The sequence below is a fragment of the Gracilinanus agilis genome, chromosome 3, assembly GCF_016433145.1.
Source record: "Gracilinanus agilis isolate LMUSP501 chromosome 3, AgileGrace, whole genome shotgun sequence".
Classification (NCBI taxonomy): Eukaryota; Metazoa; Chordata; class Mammalia; order Didelphimorphia; family Didelphidae; genus Gracilinanus; species Gracilinanus agilis.
Window position 1 is genome coordinate 41,654,133 of NC_058132.1, and position 21,025 is coordinate 41,675,157.

Sequence of the window (21,025 nt, forward strand, 5' to 3'; positions counted from 1 at the left end):
CTTTCTCTCTTTCTCTCTCTCTTTCTTTCTTTCTTTCTTTCTTTCTTTCTTTCTTTCTTTCTTTCTTTCTTTCTTTCTTTCTTTCTTTCTTTCTCTCTTTTTTTCTTTCTCTCTTTCTTTCTTTCTTTCCCTGTTGTTTCTAGGACAAGATACAAACCCCTTCATTTGGCATTAAAACCCTTCACAGACTACCTTTCTGGGCAATTTGATATCATTCTCCATCCCATGTACTTCCATCCAAGTTGACCTATTCGATGTTACCTACATAAAAAGTTCTATCTCCTTTCCCCCAGTGGTGTCAAATGCCTGGGAAGACTTCCTCCTTACCTCCACCTCTTAGAACCCTGAACTTCCTTCAGGTTCCAAGTTCTGCTGCCACCTCCAAAATAGGCATTCTGTAATTTGTCCCAGTTTTAATGCTTTCTACTGCCCCCAACTCACCCTGAACAAAATCACTTTTCATTTCACTTTGAATCCAGAGTGTTAGTTAATAGTTAGTGATTAATTTGAGGAATTTACATTGAGGTGAGGCTTCATCTGAGATTCTGAGAGTGTAGACATTCCTACTGGCTGTTCATTGAGAAAAGTGCGGACATTTCCTGATTTAGTTTCATTATTAAGGAATACATTGGTTGACCTGAACTATTATGGGACAGAATATTATGGGATAGCTACCTTTGTATTGAGTTATCAAAGAGAGTCTCCATCATGGGTTTGACTTGATTCTTTGGGGCCCTTTTTCTACAGATGGTTCTTTGTAAACCCAATAGCCAATAATGACTGTTTTGGGGCAGAAGCATGTGGGAGCTTCATGTGTATCACCCATGTGACTTGAGAGGAGAATTCTTGGACACTAAATTCTTAACTTCAGTTTTGGAGAGGAAATGGTATAATCTTCCAGCCTAAGGGACAGCAACTGTGGGGAGAGGTACTGTGGAGTCAAAATATAGAAAGTTCCAAATCCTAAGCCTCCTGGTGGAGAAGGTGGGAATTTCCTTAGTAATATAACCCTCTTGGGATAAAGGATTGAGTTTGTGACTCTCAGGGTTGGAGAAGAAGCAAGAGACTAAAATCATAATATGGAGATAAAGGGAACTGAACAGTCCCCTCCTCTATTGCCATGAGCCATTCAGCCAAAGTAGGTCCTTTGGGGAAGGGACTTTGGGTTACCTGTCTAACATCTTTAGGTCAATTCTTTTTCTATGGAAAGTCCAAACATAGTCTAGTGCCATGAGGCCCCCTGCCTGTATGGGCCCTTGGGGCAAAAAGTGGGCAGTCATGATGTTAGAGAGTTGCCTTTTAGGAATCTCAAGGTTGGTTCTTTTCCTAAGAGGAGATCATTTGAGAAGTAGATCCCATTGGAAAGCCAAGACAAGTAGTATGGAGTACATATGAACTACTATGAGTCATGAGATGGTAGAAATTATAGATTCTAAAGCTTGAAAAAGACTTTGAGGCCATTGAGTCCAACATCCTCCCCTCGGCTTACAGATAAGGAAACTGAGATCCAGAGGTTAAGTGACTTGTCCAGGATCACAAAGCTATTAATTATCTGAGGCTGGATTTGAATCCAACCCAATAGATACAATAAACATTTATTAAGTACCTGCTATGTGCCAGGCATCAAGCCTATTCCTAAATCCAAGTCTTTCTGCCTCCAACTTTGGGGACTGAATTTTCTGCATTGTCTATTAGAGTGAAATATAGGCTATTCTGAACCCTACGTGTACTTTATCATCTTTGGTGCTTGTTTTTATTGTTTTTCGTTTCAGTCACATCTCACTCTTGATGACCTCATTTGGGGTTTTCTTGGCAAAAACACTGGAGTGATTTGCCATTTCCTTTACCAGCCCATGTTATAGATGAGGAAACAGAGGCACATAGGGTTAAGTGGCTTGCCCAGGCTCACAAAGCTAGTGACTGAGTCTAGATTTAAACTAAGGAAGATGAGTCCTTCTCACTCCAGGCCTGGCACCCTATAATGCCATTTAGTTGCCCCTTGAGTCCTTGTATAGGATCCCATATTCTATATCTCTGTGTGAACTGTATTCTGATATTTCCCAGAGTTTGAGTTGGATAAAAGCTAAAGAGATCAATTCGGGGAGGAGTTGTTAAAAGCTGGATCCCTTTCATATAAATCTAGAACTCAGGGTTCTGGGCCACAGGTTACAGCCACCAGTTGGGTTTACTTACCTATGTGTAAGTCCTAACCTCCTGGTGAAACACAGACTCTTTGAGGCCAGACTCTGTTTGATTTTTTTATGTTCTACTCTCCAGTCCTTAGCATAATGCCTAAAAACACATAGTAGGTGCTTTGTCAAATTGTACACAATTGCAGATGCTTGGCATTCAAGTTATCCTAGACCTAATTTCATGTTCAATGATGCTGATGGCCCCTTGGGTCCTTGTGTGGACTGCAGGACCACCATTATGAACACTCATTTTCACATGTGAGTGGAGGTACCAGCTGAGAAGCCTGGCTGATAGAATACTGCCGAAATCCACTTGTACTCTAAAATAGAATATACAGCCAATACAATTCGTCTTTGGGCTACTATTACTCCCAGCTTGACACTGATAGGTGGGCAAACAAATGGTGAAGAATTTGCAGGCTGGCAAATTTTTTAAGCTGTCTATAAGAGTAGTTGTCTAAAGAAAGCAGGTGACTGATGCAAAGGAGAAATCCGAGGATGGGGGACGCAGGATGGGAAATCTATAGGGCAGGCTCCTAAGACGAGTCATCATTCATTATATAACTCAAAGCCTTTCTTCACAATAACCATTCAGGATAGGGATCACAAGTGTCATCCTTTTGAAAAAATGAAGAGGCTGAGACTCAGAGAGGCTACTATGAGGCAATATAAGCAGGTTGAGACATATAGCCACTCCACTCATCTTTGTTGGGGGGAATCTATAGAGGAAGGGCTTGAAGCAAACTACAGTGTTCCTTCTACTGGTGGTGGGGGTGCAGGGGATGGGGATGACCCTCCAATGGTGAGGATTCTCTTGAACAATCCAGGAATAGTAGCAGCCAACTAGAAAGAAACTCTTTTTTCCCTATATGTAAAATGGGAGTTATGAAGCATACATTGTCTGCTTCACCAAACATTTTTTGAGGAAAAAAGTCTATTAAATGTTAAAGCATAATATAAATGAGAATTATTCTTATAAACTATAAAGCAGAATATAGATACTGGATATTATTATGATTATGGAAAAATGAGGGGCTGCTGTTACTATTGGTTTGGGATTTTGTTTTGTTGTTCTCTCTTCTCCTTTTCTCTCTCTTTCCCTCTTTCTTTTTCTTGCTACACAATCTTTGGTAAGTCATTTAATCTCTGTGAACCTCAGTTTCCTTATCTTTAAAATTATGAGATTTGATTATTGATATCCTTAAGATCCCTTTGGACTATAACTCCATGAAGCTATAGCTTGGCATAGTGGAAAGAGTAGAAGCAGAAAAACCTACTTCCCAATCATTTGTTTCCTGATCTATAAAATGATGGGGTTGGACTCTATGAACTCATTCCCTTCTAGTTCTAAATCTATTAACTCATTTTTAAAAAACCCTTACCTTCCATCTTAGAGTTGATAATATGTATGGCTTCCAAGGCAGAAGTGTGGTAAGGGCTAGACAAGGGGGATTAAGTGACTTGCCTAGGATCTACCCAGCTAGGAAGTGTCTGAAGCCAGATTTGAACCTAGGACCTCCCTTCTCTAAGCCTGGCTCTCAATTCCGCTGAGCCACACAGTTCCCCCTTATCTCATGTCTTAACAAGAACAATGATAATGCAGTAATATCTCATCTTTCTGGTATCCTTGAGGGAATGGTACAAGTTAATTTTTTAAATAATTGAGGTTGGTTTCTTTAAGCATCAAACTTTTTTTTCAAATGTAATCATTTTGTTTCATGGGTTTTCACAGCCAAAGAATTCATCACCAAGTGGTTAATCTGTTAGGGATAAATCTCTTTGTACTTAACTAGAGTGATCCTCAGAACGCATACATGTTATGTTCTGTAGACTTTGTATGATAAGGCAGGGAAGTATTAGAAACACTTCTAGCATGGAAGAACCTAGCAGAGCTTGATCTCTTTGAGCACAGCCTTGGAGAGCCCAGGAACACCTCAATCATTCAATCAATAAACACTTTTTAAGCACTTGCTACATGCCAGGCACTGTGCTAAGCACTGGGTGGTACAAAGGAAAAAAAGATAATTCCTGCTCTAAAGAGTTAAGAATCTAATGAGAGACACAACATGCAAATGATCAGTATCAGTCAAGTAAAAGATAGATTGAAATGAAAATAATCTGTGCAATAACAAGTACTAGGATATTTTTAATGACCCTAAGCATTTCCTTGAAACAAAGGTCCACCCTTTTAAGACCAATATTCTCCTGGAGCTCTCTCTGAATCATGGTCTCAGAAGAATTTAATTTATAAGTCACCTCAAAGGGGATAGAGAGAAGTATGATAGGTATAAATAAATTCTGTCACATTACTAAGAACTATGCATCCAAAGTGCTGCTGGGATAGATATTAGGAAAGATATGGGCCACTGGAAGAAGAGATGGGCCAGTGTAGGTGACGGAGAACAACTGGACATTCCATGGACTCCATTGTTTTGTGCATAATATCAAGAGAGCTGAAAGAAAGCCCTCAGCATGTTTCTTGGACCCCCTAAAGAAGATTTGTGGGAGGATTTGAACCAGAATGGCATAGGATGAGAGAGTATATATGGAGTTGTGAGCTGTCCAACTGGAAGGAGTATCCAAAGTAATAATTTATATGGAAACCAGCATACTATATACTTCTTGCCTCTTCCATATACTGGCTGTGTGACCTTGGGCAAGTAATATGACCTCTCTGGGTTCCAGAGGCAGCAATTTAGGACCATAAATAGTAGAGAAGGTGGCGACCTGCATTAGTAGAAGCCATTTCTTCATCTGGGAGTTCCCATCACTAGAAAATCACAGATCCAGCCGCTATCTCTATACTTCCTTATCTTATTAAACAGATTATACTGACCATAATTTAATCTTTTATTAATGACCCAGGGTCTTCATGAGCATGAATTGTTATATTGGGCTTTAATAGAGTAAAACTTCCCAGAGCTATTGAAGAGGGATGGGCTGTTTGTCTTTATACTAAATGGTACTGGAATGACCATAATTTTTTAGGTCTTTGTCTACTTTTTATAGGGTTTTCTCAGTTCCCTTCAAATTGCCCTTCCCTTTTTGCTTCTGTCAGCACCCCAGCTTCTTGGAGGCAAACCCATCCCCTCCTGGTTGACAGTTTCTATATTATTTCAACCTAAAGAACCAGATAACCAACCTTGCTGGAATTGGGTATAAAGTAGGCGTGGGTAGACTTTGAGGCAATGGTTATAGTGCTGAACCTTTATTAGGATGATTCATCTTCCAGAGTTCAAATCTGACCTCAGACACTTACTAATTATATGATCCTGGGCAAGTCACTTAACCCCATTTGCCTCAGGTTCCTCATTTGTAAAAACCAGCTGGAGAAGGAAATGGCAAAGTATCCCAGTATCTCTGCCAAGAAACTCCCAAATCAGGTCACAAAGAGTTGGACACAACTGAAATGACTAAACAAGAATCATAATAGACTTTGAGGAAGGGCTAGACAGGATTCCTTTTGAATCAAGTCTATGACAGGGATATCAAACTCAAATAGAAGCAGCGGCCACTAATCCTTACATAATAGTCTTTACAGGCTTCCTGTTGAATTAGTTTTAAAATGTACTATTATCTATTTTATTGCCCAAGGTCACACAGCCAGTATATTGAAAAGGCAAGAAGTATTTAGTACACTGGTTTCCATGTAAATTATTACATTGAATATTGTAAATTTATTTTGGTAAATATTTACCAATTATATTTTAATCTGGCTCAAACCTCACTCAGAAGTGCAATGGGTCTCAGTGGGCTTCATGTTTGATATTTCCACATTAGAGCATGGACTTTGTAACACCTATTGGGCTCAGAAAGGACATAATATTTAGATTTAAAGAGCCTGGGTTCTTTATTAAAGAACCTTTTTATTACTAAATTAAATATTCCTACTTACTCTAATAGTACCTTGGACAAGGCACTTCCTTATATGACCCCTAATTTCCTCTGGGCAGCTAGGTGGAGCCATAGTGCCTAGAGCCTTGGGTATGAAATAGAGAAGATTCATCTTCCTAAGTTCAAAACTGGCTTTAGACACTTACTAGCTGTGCAAGCATGGACAAGTCATTTAACCCTGTTTGCCTCAGTTACTTCGTCTATTAAAAATGTTGGAAATGACAAACTATTCCAATATCTTTGCCAAGAAAATCCCAAATGGGGTCACAAAGAGTAGAAACAACTGAAACAGCTGAAAAATAACAATCTCACAATGGCTTCCAGCATCCTTAGCATATAAGCTCCCCCAAAATATTCATCTATCATCATCATCACAATAAAAATATTTATAATATTTTAACTAATTTAGTTAATGTTTATGTAGTATTTACTAGGTTCCAAGTCCCATGCACTTTACAATTATTACTTTTTTTTTGATCCTCACAATGGGGAGGTAGGTACTACTAATTTCCCCATTAGTAGAAACTAAGGCAAATGGAAATAAAGTTATTTTCCCAGAGCTTTGGTGTCTGAGGCCACATCTGAACTCAGGTCTTCCTGCCCCCAGGCTCAGTGCTCTATGCACTATGGCAACACCCAACAGTTCTAAACCATTTATTGGATTATATAGATTTATATTCTGGGGGCAGATAGGTGGCTTAGTGGATAGAGAGCCAGGTCTGGAGTCAGGAGGTCCTGAGTTCAAATCATACTTCATATACTTCCTAGCTGTGTAACCCTAGGCAAGTCATTTAAGTGCTATTGCCTAGCCCTTCCCACTCTTCTGCCTTGGAACCAATACTTAATATTTATTCTAAGACAAAAAATGTTGGTTTAAAAATGGTTTGTATTGTTAGACCCATTTCTGGAAGGTTACCTGGGATGGATGCGTTCCTTACTGATGGTGATTTTGCAAATTAGCCAGAGCTGTAACTGTGGTTGAGCCTTTGGAGCTTTGTCTCAGGGCACCCGCTTGCACCAGACTTGGATGTAGCTAGCAAAAATAATAAGTTAAAATAGAAAGTTACCGTATTTGTGTGCAGATGTCCTAGCTGACTTCCTCCCCATCCTGGCCTTGTCAATGCTCCTCCCAATGGCAATTTCTGGTACCCCGGCATCTATTCTCATCAGACATTGGAGGGCACTTGCCCCTGGTGCCAAGATTGCTAAATAAAGTTCCATTATTGACCACTTTTGTTTCTAGCCCAGGAAAAAGAAATGGCAAGAAGGGAAGAGGGAATAGGGATGTAACAAGACAGTTGTGAAGGGGAATTATGGCAAATGTCTTAAAAGGCTTAATAAATAGTAGGAAATAGAGATGCCGAGCGGGTTCTTTTTTTTTCTAGAATAACTTGACAAATGTCCATTTTAAACAATTTATGATCCTCTGGATTTTGCTCAATGGGATACTGGAAATAATGAGATTGCCAATGAGAGCATGCAAATTCCAGAGGCAAACAGCTGATTATAGCTAGGGGGCTGCATTGTTCATCCATCTCAGCCCTGCACTTAGGGGAAACGAGCAAGCATGAATCTCCTTTGGTAAGAGGGAGTAAGTTATCAAGGCACCCATAGACTATATTGAAAATCCAGGAAGTCAGCAAAGAATATTGCCTTCTTAATAATAAATACATTTCGGGGGCAGGAATTGCAGGGGAATCGTTTAAATTAATTTCAGCTTTGTTTGTTTGGTTTGTACGGAGCCTCAAGTCCCAGCTGATAGCAGTCTGTAAAAGTTCTAACATATTGGAAATCTGATTTTCTTACCACTGAAATCCCTGAGCCCAAAATGATTTCTCTTTCAACCTCGCTAATCAGACAGGCAGGGTTACAATTGACTCCTCTAACCAAATCACATTTGGACTTTTTTTTAGTGTGTGTGTGTGGGAGGGCAGAAATAATATTTAATCAAACTTCTAAATCTAAAAACCAATGGCTAGTTACCTCTGGAGACTTAGAAAAGCAGAGGACAAATACCATACAATTAAAACCTGGGGAGAGGAGGGAGAGAGTGCAATCAGGAAAAGTGTGCCCAGCTATCCTGTATTGCCTGGTTAAGGTTGGGGTATTGGGATTATCTTACTATTAAGAGAAGGCTTAAGTTTGAAGAAGAAAGTGCATAGGAATGACTGAGGACTTTGGCATGTCTTTGAGGGGCAGCCTTATCTTATTTATGGGCAGGGTTCAAGAATGACCAAAAAAAAAAGTCAATCTGACCCCTTTCTGAATCCCATGATGATACAAGGTTGTGAAATCCATCCCAACTATTTCTGGAGAATAAGTCTTCTATCCCCACAAAAAAACTATAAACTCCTTAAGGGCAGAGATTGCCTGATCAATGTCTTCTGGTTATCCTAGGCAAATCCCTCACTTTCCTCACCCACCTATAGTATCCAGGAGAGTACATAGTAGATGCTCATTTAGAAAATCATTAATTGGCCTCAGACACTTCCTATATGTGTGACCCTGGGCAAGTCACTCAACCTCATTCACTTAGCCCTTGCCCATCTATCTTAGAGCTGCTCCAAGTAAGTAGCATAGTAGTAAGTAAGATAGTAAGTAAGGATTTTTGAAAAAGAAGTTAATTTAATTAATGATTAAAAAAGTAATATGTGGAATTAGCAAAACCCAAGATCTGAGATTCTTATCCTGGGCACTATTAATTTGTCTTTTGTTTTCCTTCTAATATCCAGTTACTTTATGCATCTTAAAACCTTGTTTGGAGAAGGGATCCATGACACATGAACATATGTGCATACATGAAATGATACACTAGATCAATGTGAAATAATACTGAGAGAGGCAGTGTCAGACCTATGATGTCATCAAAGTTGGGACCTTCCTGAGCAGAAGCTCTCTTCACTGATACAGATCAGCAACTGGTCTACAAATAATTAAAAAACAAAAAAACAAAAAAATGTACTTTCCATCTTGGAATCAATACTGTATATTGGTTCTAAGGTAGAAGAACTGTAAGGGCTAGGCAATGGGGGTGAAGTGACTTGCCCAGGGCACTGAAAGATGAGGAAGGCAGTGTATATGTCAGAAATCAGTCAACCAAGAAACATTTATTAAGTGCCTACTCTGTGTCAGGCACTGTGCTAAGTACTGGGTCTGGAGTGAAAGGAATTGGGTTGAGATCATGCCTTTCATTTACTAAGTATATAAACTTGGGGTAAGTCACAATGTCCCCAAGCCTTAGTTTCCCTTCTCTCCAAAATGAAGCATTTGGCCTCTAAAGTCCCTTCTAGCCAACAGTGTTCAAGAGCCAAATCCTGCCCCTTGTGAAAGCTGATTGTTAAATTTCCAGTGGGAGCATACATTCGTACCTCAGAAATCAGTAAATGCTACAAAATTCTAAGATAGAAGGTAAGGGTTAAAAATAGTGTAATATAAGGCAGCATGTCACAGGAATAAAATGAATGGCCAGTCAAGGTTAAATAGGGGAGGGCTTGGTTTCATTGGTAGAGAGGGAATTATCTTCCAGATGATAACATTCCCTCTACTGTCAACTTAGAGAGCCTAGAGCACCATGAAGAGGTTATATGATTTGCCCAGGTTCACATAGCCAGAGTATGCCAGAGGTAGGACTTGGGGTTGGGTCTTCCTGGCTCTAAAAGCAAGTTTCTATCTATCACACATGGTACAATCTTCTGGAGTAAAAAGAATGCAGTTCTAAATCCTATCTCTGACACAATATGTGTGGCATTAGTCTAGTTACTTACTTTGGGGGGACTCAGTTTCCTCACCTGTAATGTGACAGAAGATCCCTGAGGTTCTTTTCCAATTCTGAATCCTATGATGTGGATATCAGAGATTTCCTTGTTCCAGACAAAATGGTCCAAGAAAATCTAAGAAGAGAGAAGAAAACTTTTAGTTAGAGGACTAAGGGAAGATTTCTTAGAGACAGTAGCACCAGGGCTGAGCCTTTAATACCAAGAAGGAATTTAAAAAGATGATGAAAAAAACTCATTCTAGCCATGGGAGCAGAATAACCTGTTCAAAGGCATGGGGGTGGGAACTTATTTCAGAGGGACTGTGTAAGTCTGAGAAAAATGGGATTATTTCTTAGGGGAAAGAATAAACTTTGTAGTCATATCTCATCAATGCCTGTTGACTGACAGAGATTGCTGAAGAAGTAGTGAGACCCTCTACACATTCCTCCTCATTACAATTCTAAGATCCTAGGACAGTGATGGCGAACCTTTTAGAGACTGAGTGCCCAAATTGCAACCCTCACACTGTATATGTGAGCTGCCCTCTTACCCCAGACAGGGGAGGAAGGAAGCATTCCCACTGGGCAGTTGGGCAGAGAGACAGGTGATGTGAAAAATCTCCTCAGGCATGGTGAAGAGAGGGAAGGGAGCAGCACCCTCTGGCACACATACCATTGGTTCACCAACATGGTCTAGGGCACACCCCAGAAGGTCTTCTTATGTCCCAATCTTGAACTTTCCCTAAAACCTGCCCTGACACTATTGATGAGGAATAAGCCAAGTGCTATCTCAGTTTTGAAAGGGAGGCATCCTCCAGAGCTCTCCCTGCCATCAGAGAGGAGCCTGAGCTTTGAAGAAATGGAAGATTCCTATAAGGCTATATTCAAACCAATGGAGTTGACTTGTCTTCAAACAATCAGTAATGGGAAATGTTTTCAGAGTGTTTAACGCACAAAGAGAAATAGGTTCACAACTGAGTAAGAAAAAAAATCTTTCACATTGTGAAGACTTTGTTATCAGCCAAATAAATTCCTGCCAAATGACAGTAGTGGGGTCCTGTTCACTTGAGTTCTTTTGAAATAAAGACATTTTTCCCGTTTTTCTCTTTACTATTTCCCCAGCACTGAGCTCAGTGGTGGGCTTGTAGGAGGTATTTAATAAATACTCATTTAGGGACAGATAGGTAGCAAAGTGAATAGAGTGCTAGGTCCGGAGTTGGGAGGTCCCAGGTTCAAATCTCACCTCTGATATTCAGATACAGCTAGGGCTGTGTGACCCTGGGCAAATTACTTACCCCTCTTTTCTCTTAGAGGTGATATTAAGATATAAGGCGAGTTTAAAAATAAATACTTATTTAATGGAATTTGATAGAATATAATTGAAGTGGAAAAGGGGTAAAGCATTCCCTCTTGCCTTACCAAGTCAACAAGCATCAATTAGACTGCTACTGTGCACTTGGCACTATGCTGGGCAAAGGGAAAAGATAGTCCCTGCTCTCAAGATGCTCACAGTCTAATGGACTACCAGGCACTGCTCCTTAAGCATTGTAACTCTCTTCTTGTCTTGTAATTTTAAAAGAAGTCACAGCTTTAGATCTGGAAGGGACCTTAGTGAATTTCTAATCAAGTCCAAAAACCTTCATTTTCAGATAGTGAAATTGAGACTCAGAAAGGTTTAGTGTCTTGCCTGAAGTCACACAGCTGAAACAGGATGAAAACTCAGATTCTCTGTCTCTAAATCCAGAGCTACCTCAACTACAGAAATAACATAAAAACCACCAACCAAAACACAGTCATATCAACATGTAAATGGGGGAGAGGAAATGTCCTCCCATTTCTCTTTCCTCAAACTCCTGCCTTTAATAAGGCAAGACAAAAAGAATCAGAATCTCAAATAAGAAGGAACCTCAGTGACTACTGAGTAGTGGTAGTCTGAAGAGATGTGAAGGAGAAACCCTTCTACAATATATTAGACAAGCAGACAAGTATTCGTCCAAGCCTATACTTGAAAGCTTCCAATGAATAAGAATGCACCAAATTTAATAGACAATGTCAAGACAAAATCAGTGATTTTATTTTTTGTTCTCATTTGGGTCAATCTGAAATTCCACCTCTTTTGCCCTGTTTTCCTTCCTCTTTCCTTTCTTTTCCTCTTCTTCTAAAATATACATATATATCTACATATATATGATATTTATTTCTATCCAATATGTATATACTTCCAATTGTGTTGATTTCACTCTCTATCACCTCATATGTCTTTCTGTATCTTCTTGTGTATTTTATATTTGTTTTTTTACAACCCCATAAGATTCCATTACATTAATATGATACAATTTATTGAGCCATTCTCCAATTGTTGAATGTACAATTTGTTTCCAATTTCTTCCTTTTGGAAATCAAGCAGCTATGAACATTTTATTCAGATAGGTTCATTTTTTTAAATGATGTTTTTTGGGGGATAGAGTGAAAGCTCTGGAATCTTTGGGTTGAAAAGTATGATCAGTTTTGTCTTTCTTACTGCATATTTCTCTCCAAAATGTTTGTTACCAGCCTGCAGTTCCACCAAAAATGTATTAGTGTACCTGTTTCACCACCCTGTCTTGTGAATTCCTTCATTTGTTCAATTCTCCCTTTATCTGACTGAATTATCTTTTTTTTCCTTTCTCCCCTAGTGCTTGTACGGCTGTTATGTCCATTCCTCCATCATCCCCACCTTCCACCGGAGGTGCTACTGGCTCCTTCAGGTAGGTGGCTGGGTTTCTCCTTCTGTCTTTGGGGCTTGGAAGGTGCCTGGCTTCAGGAAGCCTGTAGAGAGAAAATGGATGGGGAACTTTGTGGAAGGGTGTCAGCTGAGGATGCTTTGATTGTCTTTGAAAGGCTGAAGTGTGGTTTGGTTGGTTTTCTCTAGGTGACACTAAGCAGGATTGCAGCCAGTCTTACTTTGTTGCTACTTCCCAAATGAATATTCCTAAAAGAGAATGAGACTTTTCCAACATTGTCCCACAATGCATTTGGTGCTTTGTATATGGATACAATTAAAAGAAATATTGCTTTATATTGAAATACCAGAGCAAATGGAGAAATCCTGACTTTTTGAACCAACTGCCCTTGTGAATCTCATTCTCTAGCTGGGAAAAATTTCAGCAGTGGGTCTACTACTAGGTCACCTGAGCAAGACAGTTTCTATGGTTTTAGAGTCTTGGTTTCATCTTTTCTATTGTGTTACTTCTGGAGTCTCCTGGATTTGGTTACTTCAGTATGAGATTGGACTGAAAGGCTTAGTTGTGTCTGTACACATTAAAGACTGTCAAGGATAGGTCCTGAGTGTGTCTATGCACATCATAGATTAGAGGTGATAGAGGGCTGGCCACTGGGAGAATCAAAGTGTCTTCCTCTGGGATGTTGAAATAAGGCTTGGATGTGTCTATCTGTTCAATATTATTTGCTTTCTGGTAGGAGGAGTTGGTTCTGGGTGTGTTCATGTGTATTCCAAACAATTTGGGATGAAGGACTTTCATGGGGACATGTGTATGGTTTATTGATTGTTTGGGGTGAATAGAGAACTTGGAAGAATCTCTACATGGTGTACTTGAGATAAAAAGATTGCGCCTGAGTGTATCTGTACTAGCTGAGATTGTTGGAGATTGGAAGTGGTACCCTGGGCATCTGCACATGTCCTAAACTGCTTGAGATGGGTGTCTGGGCTCTGGGCATGAATCCATGTTCCAGTATGTTTGAGATGGAGGGCTGAATCCTTAGAGTGTCTGTGCATATCCTTATGTATGATGACGGGATGGGATGGTGCCTGGTTGTGCGTATAAATATCCGATATTGTGTGGAATCAAGAGCAGGACTTTCATCATGACTATATGCATCTCGGATATTTGGGATAGAAGTGGAGTCCCCAGACAGAATCTTGATCTCTTCTTGCCTATTGGCAGGATTTCTTCCATCTCCATATTCAATGGAACGTTGACAGAGATGACCATGTATATACCAGCCTATATGTGCCCTGTCTCTGTAACTTGTTTTGGTTTCTCAATAAAAGACCATCTTTGGGTTTGTTGTTGCTTTTTGAGACCCTGACCCTTTGCTTCATACTCTCTACCTCCCCTTTTCTACCTTCATAACTTTATTTAGATCTTCCTATCCCTGAGCTACTGACCTCTTTTTGTCTCACCTTAAGGTATAAGTTGTGTTTAAGGGGGTCACTTTTAGTATATTTGCTACTTCTCCCCAAGACCTTCCTTGATCTCCCCAACTCTAAGAGCCTTCACCACAAAATTATCTCTTCTTTACTTTGTATACAGAGTTTATATTTATTAACTAATAATAATAGCTAGAATTTATATAGTGCCTTAAGTTAAGTGCATACGTGTTCTCTCATTTTATCCTTATAACAACCCTGTGAAATAGATGCTATTATTATCCCCATCTTTTTTTTAAAAAACCCTTACCTTCTTTCTTGGAGCCAATACTCCAAGGCAGAAGAGTGGTCAGGGCTAGGCAATGGGGGTTAAGTGACTTGCCTAGGGTTCACACAGCTAGGAAGTGTCTGAGGCCAGATTTGAACCTAGGATCTCCCATCTCTAGGCCTGTATCCCCATCTTTTAGAACACAATATACTTCTATGGAAGCATAGACTTAGATCTGGAAGGAATGTTAGAGGATATTAATTCCCGCCCCTATATTTTTAAACCCTTATCTTCTGTCTTAGAATCAGTACTAAGTATTGGTTCTAAGACAGAAGAGTTGTAAAGGCTAGACAATCAGGTTTAGGGGACATGTCCAGGATCACACAGCTAGGAAATGTATGAGGCTGGATTGAACTGATGTCTGGTTTTCTACCCACTGAGCCACTTAGCTACCCCCTCTCAACCCCTATCATTTTATGTATGAGAAAATGACTTATAGCTAATAACTGTCTAAGGTAGGGTTTGAACCCAAGCCTTCCTGACTCTAAGATCAATCACCTATCCACTATGTTCTGTGCACATATCTCCCACTTGCTCACTGCTCCCCATAGACTAAAAACTTATCAAGGGCAGGGGATTATTATTGTTTAGTTTTGTACTTTATCTCCAATGCCTGGCACTGTTCCTGGTAATTAACAAAATGATTGATTGTCTAATTGATTCACAGTTACCTTGGGTTGACGTACCAGAGACAGGGTCCCTGCCCTTCAGCAAATCCCACTGAACCAGAATTTGGGGCAGAAGAACATAAGAGAACCTGGACAGATGGAAAGATGGAGCCAATGTGTGATATCCCAGCACTCAGAGATCAAACATGTGAAGTGAATAATAAACAGGGAAGGTGTCCTGGAAATACTCCCCACAAGCCAGAACCATTCTAGTGTGAAATCCAAGGCTTAGCCCAGCTTAAGATGAGGGGAGGGGGCTTGAGGGGGAGAGCAACTTTCAGAACTGAGCTATTTCTAGAATTCCCATGGACAGAATTCAGTCCTTACTTCTTAGATATAGCCATCACACAGCTTTCGCACTCCATTGCCTCCACTGTACTCCCGCCTCCACCAAGCCCCACAATGCCTCCATCCTCCCTGCTACCTTCAATTCCACTGGAGTTCCTGAATATAATTGTCACTAGTTCAACAAGTTAATTACCTAATAACAACCATGACTTTCTGAAAACAGGTTGGACCATATATAGGTGCCATTTCTTTAACCCCTATGATTCTTTCCCTATCCTCAGTTACCTACAATCTTTATGTGAAACTGGAATAGTATTTATTACCCCATTTCTCAATTGCTCATCTGATTTCCACCTGAAAGTTGCTCTGGATGTGTGATTTCATAAGAAAAGATGCAACTGTAGCATATCTGGGAAGGACATTTTTGTTTGTTTGTTTTTATTATTTTCTGATGCCGCAAATAAAGGGTTTGTATCTCCTTCTAGATCAGGTGTTCACAATTCCACATGTTTCTGCCAATCTCAGGATTATATTGGTGTTGAAGAAGCATTTCACACTCTACTAGGAGGAATATAACATGTATATAGAGAAGGGTACAAAAAATAAATTCAAATATGACAAAGCAATTTCAAATATAAGTAATGAGGTTAATAAGCAAGATGGCATGTTCTCATCTTTCCTTTCTAGACTAAGTAACTTCCCTTCCCACTTTCCATTCAGTTGATATTTGTCTATTCCTTGTACGCAACTTTCAAACTACTGCTTTGATTTCTCATGTCTTTCCCTTTCCATCTCTGTGCTAGCAAATCTCATGCTTCTCTCAAAGTAAAGCTCAGGTGCTACTACTTCTAGGTATGAGACATTTTCAGATTCTCTTCCTCTTCTGACCACCTAGTTATTAGCATTCCCTCTTGAAATAACTTTGAATAACTATCTTTCTGTTTGTATATCATACATATATTCTTTAACCCCTTTTATATATTACACATACCTATCTACATATATACTATTTATTTATTTATTTATTTGTTTGTTTGTTTGGCTGCTTGCATGTTATACCCTTCCAGGAGACTGTTATATCCCTCCAGTAGTACCTGGAGGTTAGGAACTAAATGTTACAGTAGAGAGAGTACTAGATAGGGGTAGCTAAGTGGCTTAGAGGATAGAAAGTTGGGTCTAGAAATGGAAGAACCTGGGTTCAAATTTGACTTCAGATACTTCCTAGTTTTCATGACTCTGGGCAAGTCACTTGACCCCAGTTGCCTAGCCCTTATTGCTCTTCTGCTTTGGAACTGATATGAAATATTGATTCTGAGACAAAAGGTAAGTAAGGGAAGAAAGAAAGATAGAAAGAAAAAGAAAGGGCAAGGAGGGAAGAAAGAAGGGAAGGAAAGGGAAGGGAGCAGCTGGGTAGCTCAGTGAGAGCCAGGCCTAGAGACTGGAGGTCCTGGGTTCAATTCTGGCTTCAGACACTTCCCAGCTGTGTGGCGCTGGGCAAGTCACTTAACCCCTGTTGCCTAGCCCTTACCACTCTTCTGCCTTGGAGCCAATACACAGTACTGACTCCAAGATGGAAGGTGAGGGTTTAAAAAAAAAGAAAGAAAGAAGGGAAGGGCGGAAGGGGGAGAAAGAGAGAAAGACAGAGAGAGAGAGAGACAGAGACAGAGTCAGAGACAGAGAGGATGAAAGAAAGAGTGCTAAAATTTACAATTAGAGAACCTTATTGCAAATCCTAAATGCCATCTACTACCGAAGTGACCTTGGGTAAATCATATGATTTCTCTAGGCCACATATACATATATATATATATATATATAATAGGACTGAAAGTTGGAATTGATGGCCTGTAGGGCTGTTTCCAGATCAAAATGTATAATCTAATGATGCTATGACTCTCTTATTCTGCATCCCCAGTCCCTAGCACTATGCCTTGTTCATAAATGACTAGACCTGTGATTTTGTTTGTACAGAGAACTCCCAAAAAAGAAAGAAGCTCCCTCTACCAATGTAAGTTAGTACCTTCTCTATAACTTAGAATCAGTTGCCTAGAGCCTTGAGAAGGGAAATGACTCTCCTGGGGGTCACACAATTAGCATAGTTTGAACCTAGGTCTTCTTGGCTCCGTGATTTACTATAACTTGATGCCTCTCACAGTGCACATAGTAGGTTCTTGTTGAATGAAATTTAGACGATCATAGGATTTTAGCTTTAGAGGTACACAAGGGACCTCAGAGATCATCAAATCAGAAGGTAACATAACTGTAAGTTCATAGATCTAGAACTAGAGAGGTCACCTTGTCAAATTCACTCATTTAACAGATTGAAATCAATGGAAGGGCATACTGTAGAAAGAATAATAGACTTCAAGTCTAAGGACCAGATCTGGGCTCCATCCTAAGTGTGCTAAAATGAGGAGGTTTGACTAGATGCTTCCTTAAGATTCCTTCTAGCTGGAACTTTCAGATCTTCTGTTCCACTTTGGCTCTCCTCATTGCCCATGGATCTACTATCACAAACCTCTGTTCCACTTACTCTCTTGAATCCAGATTTGATTTTTTGCCTGATTCCTACTTCCTTCTGTACTTTTTGATCAGAGACACTCTAAATTCTTCATTAGCATTTCCTCCTTCTGTTTCCATTCCTCACAAATTTCCTTACCTCCTCAGGTTTCAGCATCTTCTCACCAGCAACCCCAAGGCCCAAGCTTCTGGTGACCAGATCCCAATCTTTTTAAGTGGCTGATAGCTTAATCCAGTTAAATTATGCTTCTTTCTCTCTACTACTCCCATTCTCATGGCTTTTAATTGATCTCCTCACTGCACTGACTTCCTCAAGTTTCTAATTCCATCAGACTTGCTTTCCTGAGGTAGGTTTTCATAGTTGTAGCATTCAAGCTCATGACTTCCTGGACCAAATGAACTCCTAACTCTCTCATCATTTGGGCCCATCTTCCTTTAACTCTCTTTCCTTATTTTCTATCTTTTAACTAAAAACAAACCCTTACCTTCCATCTTAGAATCAATACTATATATTGGTTCTAGGCAGAAGAGCAGTAAGAACTAGGCAATAGGGGTTAAATGACTTGACCAGGGTCACACAGCAAGGAAGTGTCTGAGGTCATATTTGAATCCAGGACCTCCCATCTACAGACCTGGCTCTCTATCCACTGAGTCAACATTTATTTTTCTCTCTCCTTCCTCTCCTCCTCCACATGCCTATAGAAAAAGAGAAAAGTAACTCTTGTACTAAATATGCATAATCGAATAAAACAAATTCTTATAATGGCCATGTCTAAAATTGTGTGTCTCATCCTGCATCACCTCTCTGTTAGGAAGAGGGTAGAAAGTTTCATCTGTTGGTCTTCTGAAATTATGGTTGATCATTATACTGATCAGAGTTCCTAAGCCATTCAAAGTAATTTTTTATAATATTATTTTTATTGTATAAATTGTTCTTCTGGTACTTCTCACTTCTCTCTGGTTCAGTTCATATAAAATCTTCCCAGATTTCTCTGAATATATTCCCTTTGTCATTTCTTAGCACAATAGTATTTCATTACATTCTTATACATTTCCTTATAATTTGTTCATTCATTTCAATAAGTCAACAAATACTTATTGTCTACTGTGTGCCAGGTATTGTGCCAAGCACTGGGGATGCAAAGAAAAGCAAAAGACATTCCTGCTCTAAAGAAGTTCATCATCTAATGACTTGTGGACAACCGCCTCCATTTCCAGTTCTTTGCCACTACAAAAGGAGCTGCTATAAATATTTTTGTTCATGTGGGTCCTTTTCCCTCTTCCTTTGGTCTCTTTGAGAGAAGGGCTTAGGATGTCAGTAGCAGCTTTATCAATGTTGGTTTTGTCTGTTAGCTTAGGAATGGTATAGCTGGGTCAAAGGGAATTCACAGATTAGTAACTGAGGGCATAGTTCCAAATTGCTTTCCAGGATGTGTCTTTCCCCTTCTGCTTGAATTTCTCAGTCTGGGCAAGGAGGAGAAGCAGGACGCCTCCTCGGCTGCTGCTTAGATTTTCCAGTTCCCCCTGCTATGGTGACTTGGCTGCTTAGGTGATTCATAGTTCTCTGGATTTGTTCCCTACCAGATGTCTTGGAAGGCAAGATTCCCCCAAAGGCCAACATCACAGGATACAATATCCTGTTAGCTAGTTTGAGGACCTTTCATTTTCCCTAACCAGGTATGATAAGGGAAGGATTGTAGCTTCGCCACTCCCATCCCCCAATCCTAACTCAATGGGTATACATACACTTTCCCCAGCATCCCTTTTCTTTTCTGATCCAGCCCACCCACTCCCAACAGCTGTGGATTAGGAGACAAAGGGCCCTAGGCTGCAGGAATTGGTCCATTCCCTCTCTCAGTAGTGCAAAACATAAGAAAAGAAGCAATCAGTCAATCAATGAGCATTTATTAAGCATTTACTATGTGCCAATCTCTGTGGGACAAGCCTGAGGATACAAGGAATAAGAGAAAACTGTCTGGAATCTCAAGGAACTCATATTCAAAAAGAAGAAATAATAAATACATATAGGTCTAGTTATATACATGATATATACAGAGCAGACCCAAGGCAACCTTAGAGAGAAGGTACTAGCTGAGATCACTGGTAGAGGATTCCTAAAGAAGACAGCATTTGAGTTGATTCTCAAAGGAAGCCAGAAATTCCAAGAGGCAGAGGTGAAGAGGGAGTGCATTCCAGGCATGGGGGACAGCCAGTCCAAAGACACAGAGATAAGGAATGGAGTCCCCTCTGTGAAAAATAGCAAATGAGCCAGTCCAGCTGGACCATTGAGTGCATTGAAGGGAATAAAATGTAAGAATACTGGAATAATAGGAAGGAGACAGATTGTGAAGTGCTTTACATGGCAAACAAATGATTTTATATTTGTTCCTAGAGGCAATAGGGAGCCATTGGAGTTTATTGAGCAGGGAAGTTACATAGTCAAATCTGTACTTTAGGAAAATCACTGGCAGCTGTGTGGAGAAGATGTATGAATGAAGAGAGATGAGGCAAGGAGATCAGTTAGGGAGTTATTGAAATATTCAAAGAATATTGTGATTCAGAGAGGTGACAAAGGCTTAGACTGGAATGGTGGTGTGTGAGTGTAGAAAATGGGGAGTATATGAGAGATGTTGTAGAAATTTGACAATTGATTGGATGTATGAGGATGATGATATCAACATGGTGAGACTGGGGGACTAGGAGAATGGTGGTATCCTCCACAGCAATTGGGACTTTTTTAAAAGGGCTTGGTTTATAGTGAAACAAAATGAGTTCAGTTTTGGAAAAGGAAAGAGGGAAGGAATGAAGGAAGGGAAGAAAATAAGGAAAGGAAAAAAGGGAAGGAAAGAAGGGGAGGAAGGAAGGAAGGAAAGGTTGGGTGAATGGCAAAGTTGAGGAGTCTAAGGCAGATGGTAAGGCCTAGTGAACTTTTCGAATTTGATATACCTAGAGATATCTAGTTTGAAAAGAGCATTAGGGCAATTTGTGATATAAGTCAGGAGTTCACAAGAGAGGCTAGCTCAAGACAAATAGATATAAGAAGAACCTGCATTGACATGATAATCGAATCCATAGGAACAGATGAAGTTCACCAAGAGAGATTGTATATAGAGAGAAGATAAAAAAAGATGTGAATCCAAAACAGATCCTTGGGGAATACCCACAGATAATATGTATGGTATGGACAAAGATCCAGCAAAGAAGACTGAGAAGGAGTGGTCAGGTAGGTAG

General features: G+C 39.9%; 1 protein-coding gene and 1 long non-coding RNA gene across 2 annotated transcripts in view; one reads left to right on the forward strand and one right to left on the reverse strand.

Moving 5' to 3' along the window:
- LOC123240240 overlaps window positions 1–9,939 on the reverse strand; it is a 45,487-nt gene extending 35,548 nt beyond the window's left edge. The window contains exons 1-2 of the long non-coding RNA XR_006505769.1: window positions 9,875–9,939; window positions 7,003–7,119 (exon numbers count right to left, since the gene is read on the reverse strand). This is a non-coding gene — a long non-coding RNA (uncharacterized LOC123240240). The remainder of the gene's footprint in view (window positions 1–7,002; window positions 7,120–9,874) is intronic.
- Window positions 1–21,025, forward strand: part of LOC123240952 (calmodulin-binding transcription activator 1-like) — a 1,231,619-nt gene that overhangs the window by 881,081 nt on the left and 329,513 nt on the right. Inside the window, exon 7 of the mRNA XM_044668663.1 lies at window positions 12,516–12,587. Coding sequence (XP_044524598.1) covers window positions 12,516–12,587 — 72 coding nt within the window. The remainder of the gene's footprint in view (window positions 1–12,515; window positions 12,588–21,025) is intronic.